General features: G+C 40.7%; 2 protein-coding genes across 2 annotated transcripts in view; one reads left to right on the top strand and one right to left on the bottom strand.

The window, feature by feature from the left end:
* LOC115368062 (major histocompatibility complex class I-related gene protein-like) overlaps positions 1-15,657 on the bottom strand; it is a 141,002-nt gene that overhangs the window by 58,932 nt on the left and 66,413 nt on the right. The window lies entirely within an intron of this gene.
* On the top strand, positions 7,814-13,224 carry LOC115367960 (tapasin-like). Its single transcript, XM_030063900.1, has 5 exons — positions 7,814-7,834; positions 8,419-8,469; positions 9,524-9,846; positions 12,260-12,445; positions 13,214-13,224. Coding segments are annotated over exons 1-5 (573 nt in total). The 5' UTR covers positions 7,814-7,832.

Below are 15,657 nucleotides of genomic sequence, written 5' to 3'. Positions count from 1 at the left end.
ATTTAAAAGGCATAAGGAGCAGCATCATTAAAAAAACAAAACAAAACAAAACAAAACAAAAAACAGGACAAACAGATATCAAACAACATAATCATGACAGTGCAACTGTCATTGATACTTGTACTGATGCATATTTTCATCAAATTATACGTGTAAATAGTAGTTTTGTCTAGGTTTGTCCGGGTTTGTCTTGTTTGGTGCTCAGCTTCCATACTTTTTTCAAAGACGGACAGACGAGACGCATGAGGAGACACTTTCCATTGCCAGGTGTGAAGCCTTTGTGCACATCCTCATCATCCTCTGCACATCGTTGATGGTTAATTTTGTTGATTCTAACAAACACCGGTTGAACTGTGAGGAGTGGGATACCATCTCCGTCCTCTCTCATGTGTCTGTCAGGTTCACCAGAATGTGACGTGCAGTCTGAGGTGAAATGTGGAAGCATTGTGTGCACAGAGCCAAAGAGCTGAGGCTGGAGTTGGAAAATGAAACTAAACTGGGGTAAAAAGGTTGCACTCATCCAGGCTCCGTACTTAAAAATAATTTATTTCCAGGTGAGTGAAGACAGTGGAAGTGACTTATAATCCAAAGAATTATCATACAGCTTACAGTGAAGAAAAGCAAAGTAAGAGAACGAGGGAGAGATGAAGGAAAGTTTTATAGAGCAGCTTCTGTCAATGATTAAAATGACTGATTTTATTATCAGTTGTTAGTTAGGGTTGATGCAGGATGAATATCTCTGTCAAGCTTTCTTGTCCAGAAGGGCGATTAGAGTTCAGCCATTTTTCTTAAGAAGCAGGTTCTAGTGTCTGGTTTCTTTTCCAGGGTAGAAAAGCGTCTGAATCGGCATTTAGATAAAATGGGATGCTAAAACGCCCAATTTAAAAATATACATTGTTTTTTTTGTTTGTTTGTTTGTTTGTTTTGTTTTGTTAGGGATAGCAGCTCTTCACTGTCATGGGAAAACAGTATCAACTCTATCTATCAGTCTAGTCCTGTTGGAAATGCTGTGAGGATGTTGCTGATGGTCCCAGAGTGATTTAAACACCTATGCTGTGTTTATACCAATCATGACCAAGTTATAATAATGAGTATTTCCAATTATTTATTGATTTCATTGATGAATTTAGGCTCAAACTATCTCAGAGAGCACCAGATATTAATTTATTCCCACTGCATTTCCACTGCTGAACCAAACTGAGGTTTGCTGACATTTATTCACTGCATCCATATTCATTTTTTTAATCAGAGTTGGCCTGGTGTTGTAGCTTGGTGCTGTAAAAAGCATGGCTGTGAAAAACAAAGCTGACACTGCTGTGGAAAGTACCTTCAGTAAATACAGGCGCACAGCAGCTCCCCACATGCATGCAGCCAGTTGAAAACACAGTCATCACGCCACACCCTTCCCTCTGAGATCACCAGGCCGCTGCCATTTTGTGTTTTCCTCTTTTGTGTTAAGATGGCAGGCGCGTGTCGCTCCTCCTGCCACCTGAGCTGGCACACACTGGGGCAAATCGTTTGTTTCTTTGTTTCTTTGTTTGTGTAAACATATAAGAAAATTTATAGAAGATACAAAAGAAAGTAAACAGGGAAATGTGAGGGAGAATTGCCTAAAAACCCTCAAGCGGCTTGAACAGAGGCATTCTCCAGGCAGCGTATCACTGGAAGTAAACAAACACAAACTGTCATACCGATAATTTAAGAAAAGCAAAAGAAAAGACAAAGAAACATAGTAATATAGCATAGCACTTTGACAACAATGCATCCTGTAAATACCCGTCTGACACAAGTGTAATGAATTAAGTCATGGCCATAACACACTCACTAAAATTAAGACATACACTCATGTGATATTGATTATAGATTCCATAAGACAAGAAAGATAAGGGAAATTAATCATAGTCAATTAGAATAAAAAAGAAAACATGAGAAAAAAAAAACAGGCAGTATTCATAGACCTTGTATGACTAAATAATGGTTGGATCCAGCTTTAACATATTTTGTACCCTTTAAGTAGACTAGAGCTACATGTGGAGTAATTATGAAATTGATAAATCTATGTAAATATATCATGAAAAAATGGGGGAGGGTTGTTTTTAAGGAGTTATAAACAAATAAAGCAATGTGGAGATGTTCTCTTGATAAACACTGTCACTCTTTGCATCCTGGCTCATTTTCTGTTCATGACAAAGACAACAGAGACTTCTTCTCAGTTCAGTCACTGAGTTCACACAGACAAATTTAACATTAAATGAAATAATATTACAAAAGCACTAATAACTTTTCTGTTGCAGTCATGAGGGACTGCCTGGAGACTCTCCCTGCATGCACTGGACAAAAGACGATGCATACAAATTTTAGAAAGTACACAAGCTTTTTTTAAAATTCAACATTTGATGTAGACTCTGATCCTTGTGTGTTGATTTAATTTGGTGTTGTGCATAATTTTATAAGAGCAGGAAGTAGCCTCTTCATATAGAAACCTGATTATCTGGCTGTTTTATCTAACATGCAGGATCCACTGTGGTGAACTCAAACTGTGTTTCCCTGCCTCTGTGTGTCTGAGACAGATCACCAAACCACAGCAGACTGCAGACTGTACTGACAGAAGCACAGCAGATGAGATGAGATGTAGATGAGAATCAGTCGCTCACAGCAGCCTGACCCTCAGAGCAGTGTTACAGCGCCACACCTGGACACAGCGTGTAACTGTCCCTGAACTATTTCTGGGAAATCACATGATGACTCAGTCATTTTATGCTGTTTTTATGCCATCGCCTGAGTGAGAGAGAGAGAGAGAGAGAGAGAGAGAGAGAGAGAAGGGGGGGACTGAAGCAGGGAGGGAGGAGGAATCAGAGTTTAGATCGAGCAGCATCACTGGCAAAATTTGGCACGCACACACACGCACACACACGCGCATACACACCCGGAAGACAACAGAGAGGGAGAGAGGGCAGAGTTTGTTGTTCATTTGTTTTTGTCAGGCCACGGAAGTTTCTAGCAAACCCTGTTTTGTTGCATTCCTTCAGGCGTCAGCGGGAATATTTTCTGGAATGAGAAAACGAAAGATAAATCTGATTCATGTTCGTCTAAAACATCATGAAGAGAGGGAGTAAATTCTTCTTTAAATCTATAAGGACCTGCTCTCTGTGAAGGAAAACAATCCATTTCATGACTGGGTTGTATGCACAGAATATAAGAAGCCCATATGCTGTGTATCTTTTTCATTAAAAAACAAAACAAAACAAAACAATATGGGTCAATAAAAAAGGAAATGTTCTTTATCAGAGAGGCCAGAAGCACAATAAACATTCTCTGATAAAAACCCATCATCCATCAAATACCATCAGCAAGCCAAATCTTACCAAAACCAAACCTTGCCAAAGAATAATTGCTTCTTGGCTCAAATAATGACACAACCAAACTGAGGCCCACCGTCTCTGTGGCCCCCACAGTTTGGCTCTCGGGGCCCCGCTGTCCATCTCCCTCACTGCAGCACAGACTCTCATGTAATATCGTGCTGTCACTCCAATCTGAGCACAAAAGTCTTTTCAGATGGATGATGAATGTGTGGACATCTTCCCCTCCTGAACTATATTCATCAGCATCACCTCCTCTCCCTGCTCTGTGTCCTGGGGTGACCTCTGCTCCTCTGAGGGCCCAGACAGGCTGGACGCCAATATGAAAGTGCTTTTGGGTTATATACCCTGATCCTGCATATAACCATAGGCCTCCTGTGAGAAGAATAATATGCTGAGAGAATAACTGCATTGTCACTTACATCTAAGCAAACATGTGATTATCCATAATCATTTTACTTTGAAATACGCATAGGAAGTCCTGATCATGGCTTTTTCAACAGACTGTACTGTTTGTAAAAGTGAAAGTAAAACGAGTACGGGAGTTTCAGGGGAAACCCACTGCAGACACATCAAAGCCCCCGCGTGTCATTTCCTTATAAGGATGTAATGCTAATATTTAATTATTAATTTAAATATTAGCATTTAATATTAATTTTGAAACTCTTCAAACTTCATGTCTCCTTCCTCAGCTGAAGCCGACCTATTGTGACCTTTTGCAAATGTTTAGGATTCATTCTTCATTGCTGCATAATTCATCACACTAAGCAGCAATCGCTTCAATAAAAAACAAACAAACAAACATAAATTTAATAATTGATTCACTCATTATTTTCACAATTTTCCATCTAAATATAACTCAGAAGGGGGCGGAAGTGCGAGGTACCACACAAACGTAAACTTTAACTGGAATAAAGAGATGCATGTAGATTGTTTGCCGAATTCACCGTAAGGTCCTAAAGATGATTGAAGTGTCTGAAGCCATGTGCTGCCTGTCATGTACTTTTCTCTATAAGACAGGACTTAATGGGGTTTGGCTAATGGTAGGCTAAGAGGCTGTGTAGTATCATCATTTCAGGAAAAAAAGAAATATATATCAAATATTATAATTCAATCGAGTTGTAAAATGAGTGTCATTTTTAAAGTTGTTGTGGAGGATGACATTGAATAGTTTGTAGGCAATATTCCTTGTTGACAGACGGACCCTGTGGTCTATGAATGCTTTTTATCACGGTCTCTCACGTGTTTATCTCATTAAAATGACTCACAAAGAAGTTGGATTTTTTTTTTAATTGCCTGGATTATTTTCAAGCTTTAGTAAGAATATTCTCACCTGTTATTAACATTTCCAGTTAGTGGTTGTTTAGGTTCAGTCTCGTTTGGAAGGGTGGAGATCTGCCGCCCTCTTGTGGCTGAAAATAATATCACACCCTGCAGGAGGTCAGAGCCTCACAGCGATAACACAGCGACAGCAAGTGAGTCGGCAGTGTACTGAAATAGTAAACAAGGTAAACATTTAGAGTTTGGATAAAGCACGACTGATCTCTTTGTTGCTGTTCTAAATCGATATATTGAAAAGAGACAATAATAAATGGAAGATAAATAAAGAGAATAATTGGTAAAGAACTTGCAATTTATTATTATTATTTTTTAAATATCCCCCATTGCCCCCAAATCATTATATTAAAATAGGCATGCAAGGGGACGGAAAATGATTAATTATTTAATTAAATAAATTAAATAAATACAAAAAACAAATAAATAACTAAACGCATATCTTTTTTTCAAGTCATTTATAAATTATTTTGATGGAAGAGGACAAGCAATTTCTAAATTAATCTAATGTTTCAATTTGATTTTTATGGAGGAGATCCAAATAGCTTGTATATTTCTTGTTTAAAGGTGGAGCCTGTGTCTATTAATGCTTTTTATAATTTTTTCCTAAGTTTGAAAATGATTCAAAAAGATTTATTTTAATTGTCAGAATTATTTTGAGAGTTCTGCATTTAAGTGTACCGTTGCTGACACAGTAGTGATAATATTTTGGGAGAGTGAGACATCCCAAGTACAACTACAGCAAGTGCACCAAGCTGTACAGCCTGTTTTCAGCCACCAGAGGGCAGCAGTGTGCTTTTATACGAACTACATGACAGTACCACACGAAGAAGTGGTGAAGTCTACAAACAGTGTAGTACGGTGGCCGAGAACCGCCAAACGCGCTGCAACGGCCAAATGCGTCTCAGTTACAGAAACCAGCTTCAAGTACAGAAACGATCCAAATTCACAAACTCAAACACAAGTCTAAACGCGGTGCAAATGAAAAAAAAGGTGCTGCAAAAAACAAAGATAACTTCGTCATCATCAAACGCGCTGCAAATACAGAAACGATCAAAGCACAAAACGATTCAAACCAAGAAACCATCTTCAAAAGAAAAACGCTTCATAACTCCAAACCTGCAGGGGGCGCTCTCAGCGTAACAGCTCAATGGAGAGACACACGGGATGGAGAGCGAGATAGAACAGCTGACTGAAACAATCTAGAATAGAATAGAATAGAATAGAATGCCTTTATTGTCACTATACACATGTACAATGAGATTAAGAGCAGCTCCTTTTTAGTGCAAACATGTAATAATAAAGAACAACAAAAAAAAAAATAAAAATAAAAAATAAAATAAAAAAGATAATTTACAATATAGATAAAAATAAGTAAAAAATAAGTTATATATACAGCAAGTAGTTTTATATACAGTAAGGATTTAGTGGTGATACTGCACATTTTAATAGTGTTCACAGTAGGTGGTTGTGAGGTAGTCTGGGGGGATAAATAAATAAATGTAGCCTATAATAAAATGGCAAACTTACAAAATGCAATGATATTCTTGTGTTTTTGTGTTTTTACTTGCTCCCACGTTCTTTTAACCCTTGAGGGATTACACCTGGAGGAATTAAATATCTCTCATACACGCAACACATCTGTGCAGTGCAGTGAGTTCATAGGTTTCAGCGTCAGATGTGGACTTAAGCCACCGATGTGTAATTTGCGCATTTAGTCGGCAACTCGTTGCCGAGCATTCTGCCTTCTCTTCGCGGCAGCCGCGGCGTTCGATTTAGTGTGTAGATGTTGTTTTTCCTCCTCATACTTTTCCAGTAGGCTATAATATGCCTCACCTCCGCCATGACATACGCTGTGCTTTTTTCCTTGTCGCTCATGTTTGTGATTGGTCAGCTGCCTCAGACTCCGCCCCTTATACGTGCGCGTTCACGGCTCCTGATGAGGCAAACCTGGATCGAATGAGCGAGTTCATAACCAGCGTCGTGATACCGCTTATCCCTGATCACCATGATCTCGATTAGTGTATCCGGACAGGTCTGGCTAATCCAGCGAAAACTAAGCTTGCTTCGTGATACAGGCCTCTGTTCTTGAGTCTATTTGTTTTGGTTCTGATGCACCTGTAGCGCCTCCCTGAGGGCAGCAGGTCAAACAGGTCAGAACCAGGGTGGGAGTTGTCGTTGATGATATTTTTTGCTCTGCTGAGGCAGCGGGAGGTGTAAATGTCCATCAGGGACGGGAGAGGACAGCCGATGATCTTCTGGGCTGCCTTTACCACTCTCTGGAGCCTCTCCCTGTCTGCCATGCAAATGTGCAGCCTTGTAACGTCTGGTGTAAAATATGATAAAATAAACGTCACGTAATGTGCAGCGTTGTACAGTGATATAAACATATATAAATATAACTGAATAAAAGTCACATTACCGTTCCCGCTGTATGCTGTTTCAGTCAGCTGTTCTATCTCGCTCTCCATCCCGTGTGTCTCTCCATTGAGCTGTTACGCTGAGAGCGCCCCCTGCAGGTTTGGAGTTATGAAGCGTTTTTCTTTTGAAATGGTTTCTTGGTTTGAATCGTTTTGTGCTTTGGTCGTTTCTGTATTTGCAGCGCGTTTGATGATGATGAAGTTGTCTTTGTTTTTTGCAGCACCTTTTTTTCATTTGCACCACGTTCCTCTTTTTGCACCGCGTTTAGACTTGTGTTTGAGTTTGTGAATTTGGATCGTTTCTGTACTTGAAGCTGGTTTCTGTAACTGAGACGCATTTGGCCGTTGCAGCGCGTTTGGCGGTTCTCGGCCACCGTAGGGTCTACAAACACACTGAAGGAAAAAATAGAACTTATAATCTAATTCCTTAGTTAATACCAATATTGTAATATTTAAGAATATATGAGAAAAGGTTGAGAGCAGACATCATTTTCCCTTCTGTGCCGTCTGAATATGTCGATCTCCTGATGAAGCTAACATGTAGCTGGATGCTGCTGCTGTACTGTCCTGTCCCTGTTGGCTGTGGTGCCACTTTCAGCCACAAGAGGGCAGCATACAACCGCCACTGTTTTTAAAAGCGTGTCGCCGCCCTCTTGTGGCTGAAAGTAGTATTACATCCAGTGATGGCGACTTGTTGGACACAACAAAACCTCTGTGGATGTAAGTTAGCAGGCACGTCACTACAGGAGGCCACGATATACTATACATAATTTTGATTAATAATAAATGTATAAAGACAGTGAGGGAGAAAATTACAGAACTTAATTTGGTCTCTTTTATCCCGAAACACTTAAACTGTCAGTATGTAGCGATATCAAGGGGGAATGGTAAAACTTAGGTAAAATTTAGAGCTTGGATAAAGGACGACTGACATTTTTTGCTGTTTTAAATCAATGTATTGAAAAGAGACAAGGGAAAGTTGGGAGACAACTAAGGAGAAAAATGTAAAGATCGTGGAATTTATCATTAAAACATATCATCAAAACATGTTTTTATTCACCTCAAGTCCTTCTCCTAATTGTTTGAAACGTTTAATTATGATCTTATTCCTACTCATCTCTTATACTGTAAACTTACTGATCTTTTTTGTTGTTGTTTAAGCTCTTTTCCAATGTATTTACTGTCACTTGGTCATTGTGTTTTAAGCCTCTGCCTTCATATTGTTAAGCACTTTGTATCTATATAAGTCCTATATAAATAAAGTTATTGCTGTTATTATTTCTGACCGCTTGGCTGAGACACAGGAGGAAGGGGCCACGCTGGACTTGGAGGCTCACCTCGCAGTGGACCTGGAGGTTGTAGGAGAGGGGAAAGCAAAATGCTGAATCCTTGTGTCTTGTGTGGAGCAATTAAAGAGAAACCTGGGCATCCTCGAGTGAGAGAGTGACATACGGGGTCTTAAACACTTTTGTCGTGTTTTTGCACAGCATTTCCCAGAGATCAGTTGGACTCAGCTCAGGACTGATATTTTCTGACTTTGATATTTCTCTTCCTCGTCTGGTCAGTCATGTTGGTTGTCACTGCTTGTGCCAACTACACAGTTCCTTTTGTGTTTATTCCAAACAAGCCACTCTTGATGGTGCAGCAAATGTAAAACACATCACTTCCTGTCTTCCTTTGCACTAAAGGACGTTTCCCTGGAAAGACCTCCCTGTTTTTAGGCATTTAGCTGATGCTCTCATCCAGAGTGACATGTGATGAATGTAACATCTGAATGAGGTTCAATGCGCTAATCAGCAGCATTATAAACCACTAATACCAAGGAGAGTAAGGAACAGGCCCACTGTGTCTTTACAGTTTTCTGCTGGAAACAGTTTTCTGAACCTATAAAACATATTCAAGTTATCAGGACGGGGGACATGGACAGAAATTATATTATTATTCAATTCAACCATTTTAGAAAGAGAGAAAAGATTTGAAACATGATTTTTCATATCCATCTGTGTATTTGGCAAATTTAAACAACATAATACAATAAGACATGTTGACATATGCCATGAATAATTAGCTGACTCTCAGACTGTTGGAGAATGTTTTCTGTGCAGGATTATTGCAGGTGCAGAGAGATTTTTTGATGGAAGAATTTCACTCAGTTTCTGTTCATGTTAGTGATCATGCATATCCACATTGTTGTTGAGTATCTGTTCAGGGATAACATTGAAAAGCACAGATTATTCTCTTACAAAAGTAGCAGTATCAGAGGGGTAAGCTATACTGTCTACACATCTTCATGAACATCATTAACCTCTCTCTCTCTCTCTCTCTCTCTCTCTCTCTCTCTCTCTCTCTCTCTCTCTCTGTCATTCATCTTTTCTTTTCTCCTCCTTGTTGCTCCCCCTCCTCCCACAGCCTCCGTCTCTCTCCATCTACCCCTCCCCGTCTGCCTCTCGCTGTTCCCGGCCAGGTGGTGACCGTCCACTGTGAGGCATCCGGCTTCGCCCCCCTCTCCCTGGAGGTGAGCTGGGAGTTCACAGGGGCTGATGGGACGTCGAGGTCCCTGGGATCAGGCAGCTTGACGGGCCACAGGCAGGCTTGGGATGGCACCTTCAGCCAGAGGAGCAAGCTGGAGCTGGACACAAGCAAACTGGACCTGGGCAGAGGAGGGGAGGTCACGTGTGTGGCTGTCCATTCAGGAGGCACACGGCGAGCCAGAGTGACCCTCAATGTCACTGGTGATGTGTTAAAATTAAGATGTTGCTTTAAAGAGAGTTTAAAGAAATCTGTTACCTGTCTGAACTTTGTTTGGCCATCAGTGGGAATTACAGAATCAGCCATCTCCCATCCCTCCTGCCACCCTGTAATTGATACAAACAGTGAAGTCACATTTTCAAATACAGAAGAGTAAGCTGGCTACTCTGGGCAGAGATTCAGCAGAAATGACTCTTGGAGAAAGCTCTACAGATTCCAAAAAATTTATTTCCATTTCACTTGCTATTCAAGTTTCAAGTATCTCAGTGTACACATTAGTCGCTCCCTCTCCTCTCTTTACAGAGCAAATCTAATTCCACTGATAAATCAAATCAGGTTTCATTTGATTTATGGAGTTGCCTTCCACTATCATTAATTGGTAGAATCCAATCAGTAAAAATGACTATTCTCCCAAAGTTTTTATATGTATTTCAGTCTCTTCCTATATTCCTCCTGAAAACTTTTTTCTGTTCAGTTAATCAAACTGGACATTTTATTTGGGGAGGCAAACAGCCCAGAATCAGTCAAACTCTTCTTCAATGACACAAAGAGATGGGTGGTCCAGCTCTTCCCAGTTTTATCCACTATTACTGGGCCGCAAATATACAAAAAATAACATTGTGGCTCATTGCCAAGGAATCCCCAGCTTGTCGTTCATCTTCAGTCCCAGCATTAGTGTTTTCATCTCTTTCAGTGAAACCTTCTTGTTACACCTGGAACCCTATAGTGCCGTCTACCTTAAAAATACGGATCCAATTCAAAAGCTGCTACTCATTTAAAGCATCATCTGTATTAGGTCCAATCAGCAACAATCATCTATTCCCTCCCTCTACTCTGGATTGTACCTTTTCTAAATGGAAAGACTTATTGCAATGTTTTAAAGATCTATTTTACCAAGATTCATTTTCCAGGATGTTCTACAAAAAAAAAAAAAAAAAAAAAAATTACATCGTTCCAATATGTTTAAGTTTTTTCAAGTGTGTAGCTACAAAAACGGTTTTCTTAATTTCCTTCTCCTCCACCACAGTTTGTTTGGGAAGATATGTTAAGTTCTAACCCCCCTGCCCAAAAAGGGTTAATATCATTCTCCTATGAGAGCCTTTTAACATTAGCAAACCTTTCAACTCAAAAAAAGAAATCAAACTGGGAGAAGGAACTGAATATTCAACTAACAGGTGAGTAAATCAAGCAGTAAATCCAGATTAGCACAGATTTACCCAGATTTAGATCCATGATGTGAGCATTGTTCTCACCCATCCACAGATCTAACCCACAAGTTTTGGTCATACTCTTCACTTCAAAGTGATTGGTCTTTTTTTTTTTTTTTTTTTTTTTCCAAAACTCTTTCAGATTTTTTAGGACTTCTTATTGAACCAAATCCACAAATCGCTATCTTTGGAGTACCATAAAATCTCCCCTCACCATTGAATACAAAACAAAAAAATATTATTACATTTACATCTCTCTTAGCACGACGCGGGATTCTCCTAATCTGGAAATTCCCATCATCACCATCACATCCTGAGTGGCTAAAAGATGTGATGTCATATTTAACCTTAGAAAAAATAAAATATACTTTAAGGGGGTCAGAAAAAAAAAGATTTTTCTTGAAGTGGCAGCCCTTCCTTTCATATTTTGCAAGTCTGTCTTTTTTTTAATCTTCTAATTAGAAAACATGATGATGAGACCTTTGTCTTAACTCTACCCAAACTGTTAAATTAATCATCAATAAACTATTCCTCTGTGTTTTTTACTGACTTTTTATTTTACTTATTCATGTATTTATTTTAAATTTTTGTTTTATAAATTTGGATTGTTCAGTCCTCTTGCCTACTGGACTCATGAGTGATAATCTGTTGGCCTGTCTTGAGCAAACAGATTTTCTTCTGTTTCTTTCTCTATTGTCCCGTTTCAGTGTCTAACAGTCTTATTTATGAGTCCTAGCAGATGTAGCTGTTGTTTGTGTATGGGTGTATGGATGTGAGTATGTGGGTGGGTGGATGGATATGTTGTTTTATTTCCTTTGATTGTTTGTTTGGTCTTAAATGGAAAAAATGGAACATGGAGAAATTTGTTACCTGTAACAATTGTATTTGTATCTCCTTTGAAAAACAAACAAACAAACAAACAAAAAAAAACAAATGACTCTTGATATTTCATTAACCCTTTCATGCATGAGTTATGAAAGCCTGAGTCCAGATTTTTTTCTCATGTGTTTTTACACTTTTCAGGGCATGAATATTTCTGTGAGTCTCCATACTTCCAGAATACATACTTTCCAGAATTTCCCTGGTTGGGATCAATAAAGTACATCTATCTAACTATCTATCTATCTATCTATCTATCTATCCCGCTTTCGTCCACTCTCACTCCCGTCAGATTGCTGTTCTTTCACAGCGAATATTGGAGGAGCCCCTCGTTGCTATTTCAGCTCTCATCCGAATAACTTCAACCTGCTTTTACCTTCCCTGGCTGCTCCTGTCCCTGAGTCTGACAGCGTGGGAAAATCCCGGAGAGCGGGCAACCAGCTAGCTTACCGGACACCTAATCCACCTCACCGGGCCCAGAATTGGGCCCGTGCCGGTAAGACTCACCTCCCTGTACTGCTCAAACCATTCTCCCTCTGTGCCACTTCAAAGCCATGGACAGGACTGGTATTACCATGTCATGATGCTAGTATTAATATGTTTTCAGCAACAAGAACTGACAGGCTCTGCATAAACCTCAATGTAGGGGAGCAGCAGAGAGCACTCTAACAGCTGATATGCAATTCCACCATAGAAACCACTGCATTTAGGAGAAAATGACTTTTAAACTGTTTTTTAAGCTGTTCACTGTAGTGACCGCTATGCACCAAAGTGTTAATATCACTGCTGAGTCATTTTCCTCTTTCGGCCGAGAGTGAAAGTGTTGTTAGCCTTCATAGGTAAAATGTCTTGTAACAGTGTGCTCAGAGCTCCATCCTCAATCTGGTTAGAATGTATGGAGCAATGAATGTTTGAGGTTGCATAGCCTTGGATTATTATTGTCACTGTTGTTTTTGTTGTTGTTGTGGGCTGTAAAGTCAGACAAAATCTCAGCACCTGACCAAGTAATCATGAGTCACTGGTGTCGATCAGTCACCAATATTGATTTTGTCAGGCTCTCAGCTGCGGCTCTGGAGGGATGTATGAACTATAAAGAGTTTTCAGCAGTCTGAATGTTGGGTGTTTCCAGACAATCACTCACCATTTGAGCTCCTAAGCTCATAAATGAACGCAAACAAACCTAACGTATATTTGTCAGGACAGCACCTTGAGCTTTTCTTCTCTGTCTCTGAGTTAAACCACCTTGTGAAATATTCTCTCCCAGTAAAAAACTAACCAGCCTTGGCAATCAGAGGAACCATATTTATGAATGAGACCTCCTCATCATGAGCAGCTTTGTCTGGGGTCACTGTTGTTCTCAAACTGCAGCAGCTCCTGTCACAGGGAGGGAGGAGCACACAGTCTTAATCTGACAGCAATCTGATAATAATCTGACTGATCTCTGCAGGGAAACTCTCTCTTCACTTCCCGCCTCCACAGCAAGGTCAGAGGTCAGGCTCAGCTACACAACCAAGGATGTAACATCACAGAGGAATCAGCAGTGTCACAGCGCCACCTCTGGACAGATGATGTATTTCACCTCTGAGTGTTTTTAAATTCTCATCCAGGTTTTGAGCAGCTTCATGACAACAAAGACAGTCCATGTGGAGACACAAAACAGTTCAGTTCATGTCTCTTACAGCCCAGGCTGATGCCTCAGTGTGACATGATGTAGGAGATGAAGTCAGATACAAGAGCAGCTCAGGTTTATGCTGTTTAACACTGTATCTGTGTAAGTTGTAAAAAGTTAAGCTCCTACACCGCTCTCTGACCTCTTTCCTTCTCCTCCTCAACATGTCAGTCAGCTGACCTGCCTCCTTGTTCTAGTGTCTTGTTTTTTTTTTTTTTTTTTTTTGTCCTAGCAAATGTTTTGTTGCTCTGACAGATGTTACAGTCTGATGAAAACACCATCAGGCTGTACAGGTGTGTCTGCTTGCTGTAGCTGGCAGGGTGTCACTATATGTTTGTTATAATGCTAATTAACACACATTTTAATCATTTATTTACGCCCACATTAGTAACAATATATACAAGGACATAAGTACTGAGGGCACAGACTTAAGATACACAGGCACATGATGGACAGTGTTTTTTGCCTATAAAGCAGATCAGTCACGGGTACAGGTAACAGCGTCTCTGCCATATATGGCGGCTGCCAATAATCGCAGACACAGAACAGTACTTGGAGAGCCTTTTAGCTTTCTTCTTGGGCATCCCAAGTAGACACAGACCTCTGACAACCAATCTGTGAACATGTCCAAGGCTGCCAAAAATGAAAACGAGTAGCCTACACCTGTAGCCGAGCTCTGAGATGGTATTTATCATCGGTTGGTATTTTATGGTATTTTATGACCTTCGTCATAAAGGCCTCCTCTAGGCTTGAATCAAAGGTGATTGCTATCTCTAATAGAAACACTTTTCTGGACTCCTCATCAACAATGACAACATCTGGTGTATTAGCAGACAGTTGTGAAAGGTTATGTTGGTCATTACAGAGATGGAACATGGATGCATTGACACGGGTATGTGTGTACATTTTCACTGAAACTGTGACGTGTTGTGATATGTCCTTTACGATAAGATTCACTATTCTATCGTGACGTGCTATGTACATTCCTCTGTAAGCATGGCAGCTATTCAAGATATGTGACATGGTTTCGGTGACCTGATCTGTGGTGTGGTACAAGCAATGAGGAGCCTGAGTGGAGGGAAACCAGATAGAGAGGTCTAGTCTTGTCGGAAGAATCTGTAATCTGCTTTTAATTGTGAATATGACAATATCCTCATTGAGTGCGGTGTTCTTGAGAAAAGAGCGAGAAACAGAGTGGTCAGCTGTGGGAAGGCATGCCAGCTTTCCCTGAAGTTTCAGTCCAGTCCAGTGTTGTTGCTGAAGATGTTGATGAAAGTCCATGAGACTGCGCCTAGCCCCCTTAGATGTTAGCAGGTGGCTCTGTCCAGCAAAAGGGGCTGTTGCCCTAACTTGGGAGAGAGGGTCAGATATACAGTCCTCTGAGACCTGGACAGTCCCAGAGTCAGACCGCACCCACTCCAGGGACACCCCGGTTCGGACACAGAGGTCGTTCAAATCCGGCCAGTCTGACCAGACTTCGAAGCCAGCGGAATGGGTGTCCAGTTTCCCGCTGGCTTTCCTCTTGAACCCCAGGAAGTGTGGCTCCGTCCCCCTGGACACTGGAACCTTCCTTCTCCTCATGTCCAGGAACAGGGAGGAACGGGCCAGCCTCCTGACGTCCTCGTCATCATTGTTGAGCATCCTGAAAAGATGGGAAGTTCTCATGCTGTTATAGATCCACTCTACATTGGGGGCCCCGAGCCCTCCTTCCCACTGAGGGTGAAAGATGATGTCGCGTGTGCTGTGTGAACTGAGTCCAAGCCAGCTGCACACCAGGCTCACTGTCTTGTTATTCATTTCACACAGTACATTCCGGGGGATGAGAACATTAGAGAAGAGATGCTGAACCTTTGACAGGGCTACCTGCCTGATGGCTTCTAACTTCATGGTTAGGGGCAGTGGACAGTTGTCTATCAGGTCCAGCCTGGATGTGAACTCTGTCAAGATGCTGTTGACTTGCTCCTTCCACTCTCCTCCGATGTTAAACTGATGTCCAAGATATGTGTATGTTTCATGACACACACACACGCGGTCACAAA

This window comes from Myripristis murdjan, chromosome 11, assembly GCF_902150065.1.
Source record: "Myripristis murdjan chromosome 11, fMyrMur1.1, whole genome shotgun sequence".
In the NCBI taxonomy this organism is placed as follows: Eukaryota; Metazoa; Chordata; class Actinopteri; order Holocentriformes; family Holocentridae; genus Myripristis; species Myripristis murdjan.
Note: the sequence above shows the minus strand (reverse complement) of the source record. Positions and strands in the feature narration are given on the sequence as shown.

Coding starts and splice junctions, on each gene's coding strand:
- LOC115367960 (XM_030063900.1), top strand. Junction 8,470..9,523: donor ACCTCGCAGTGGACCTGGAG/GTTGTAGGAGAG, acceptor CTCCTCCCACAG/CCTCCGTCTCTCTCCATCTA. Junction 9,847..12,259: donor AGTGACCCTCAATGTCACTG/GTGATGTGTTAA, acceptor GTTCTTTCACAG/CGAATATTGGAGGAGCCCCT.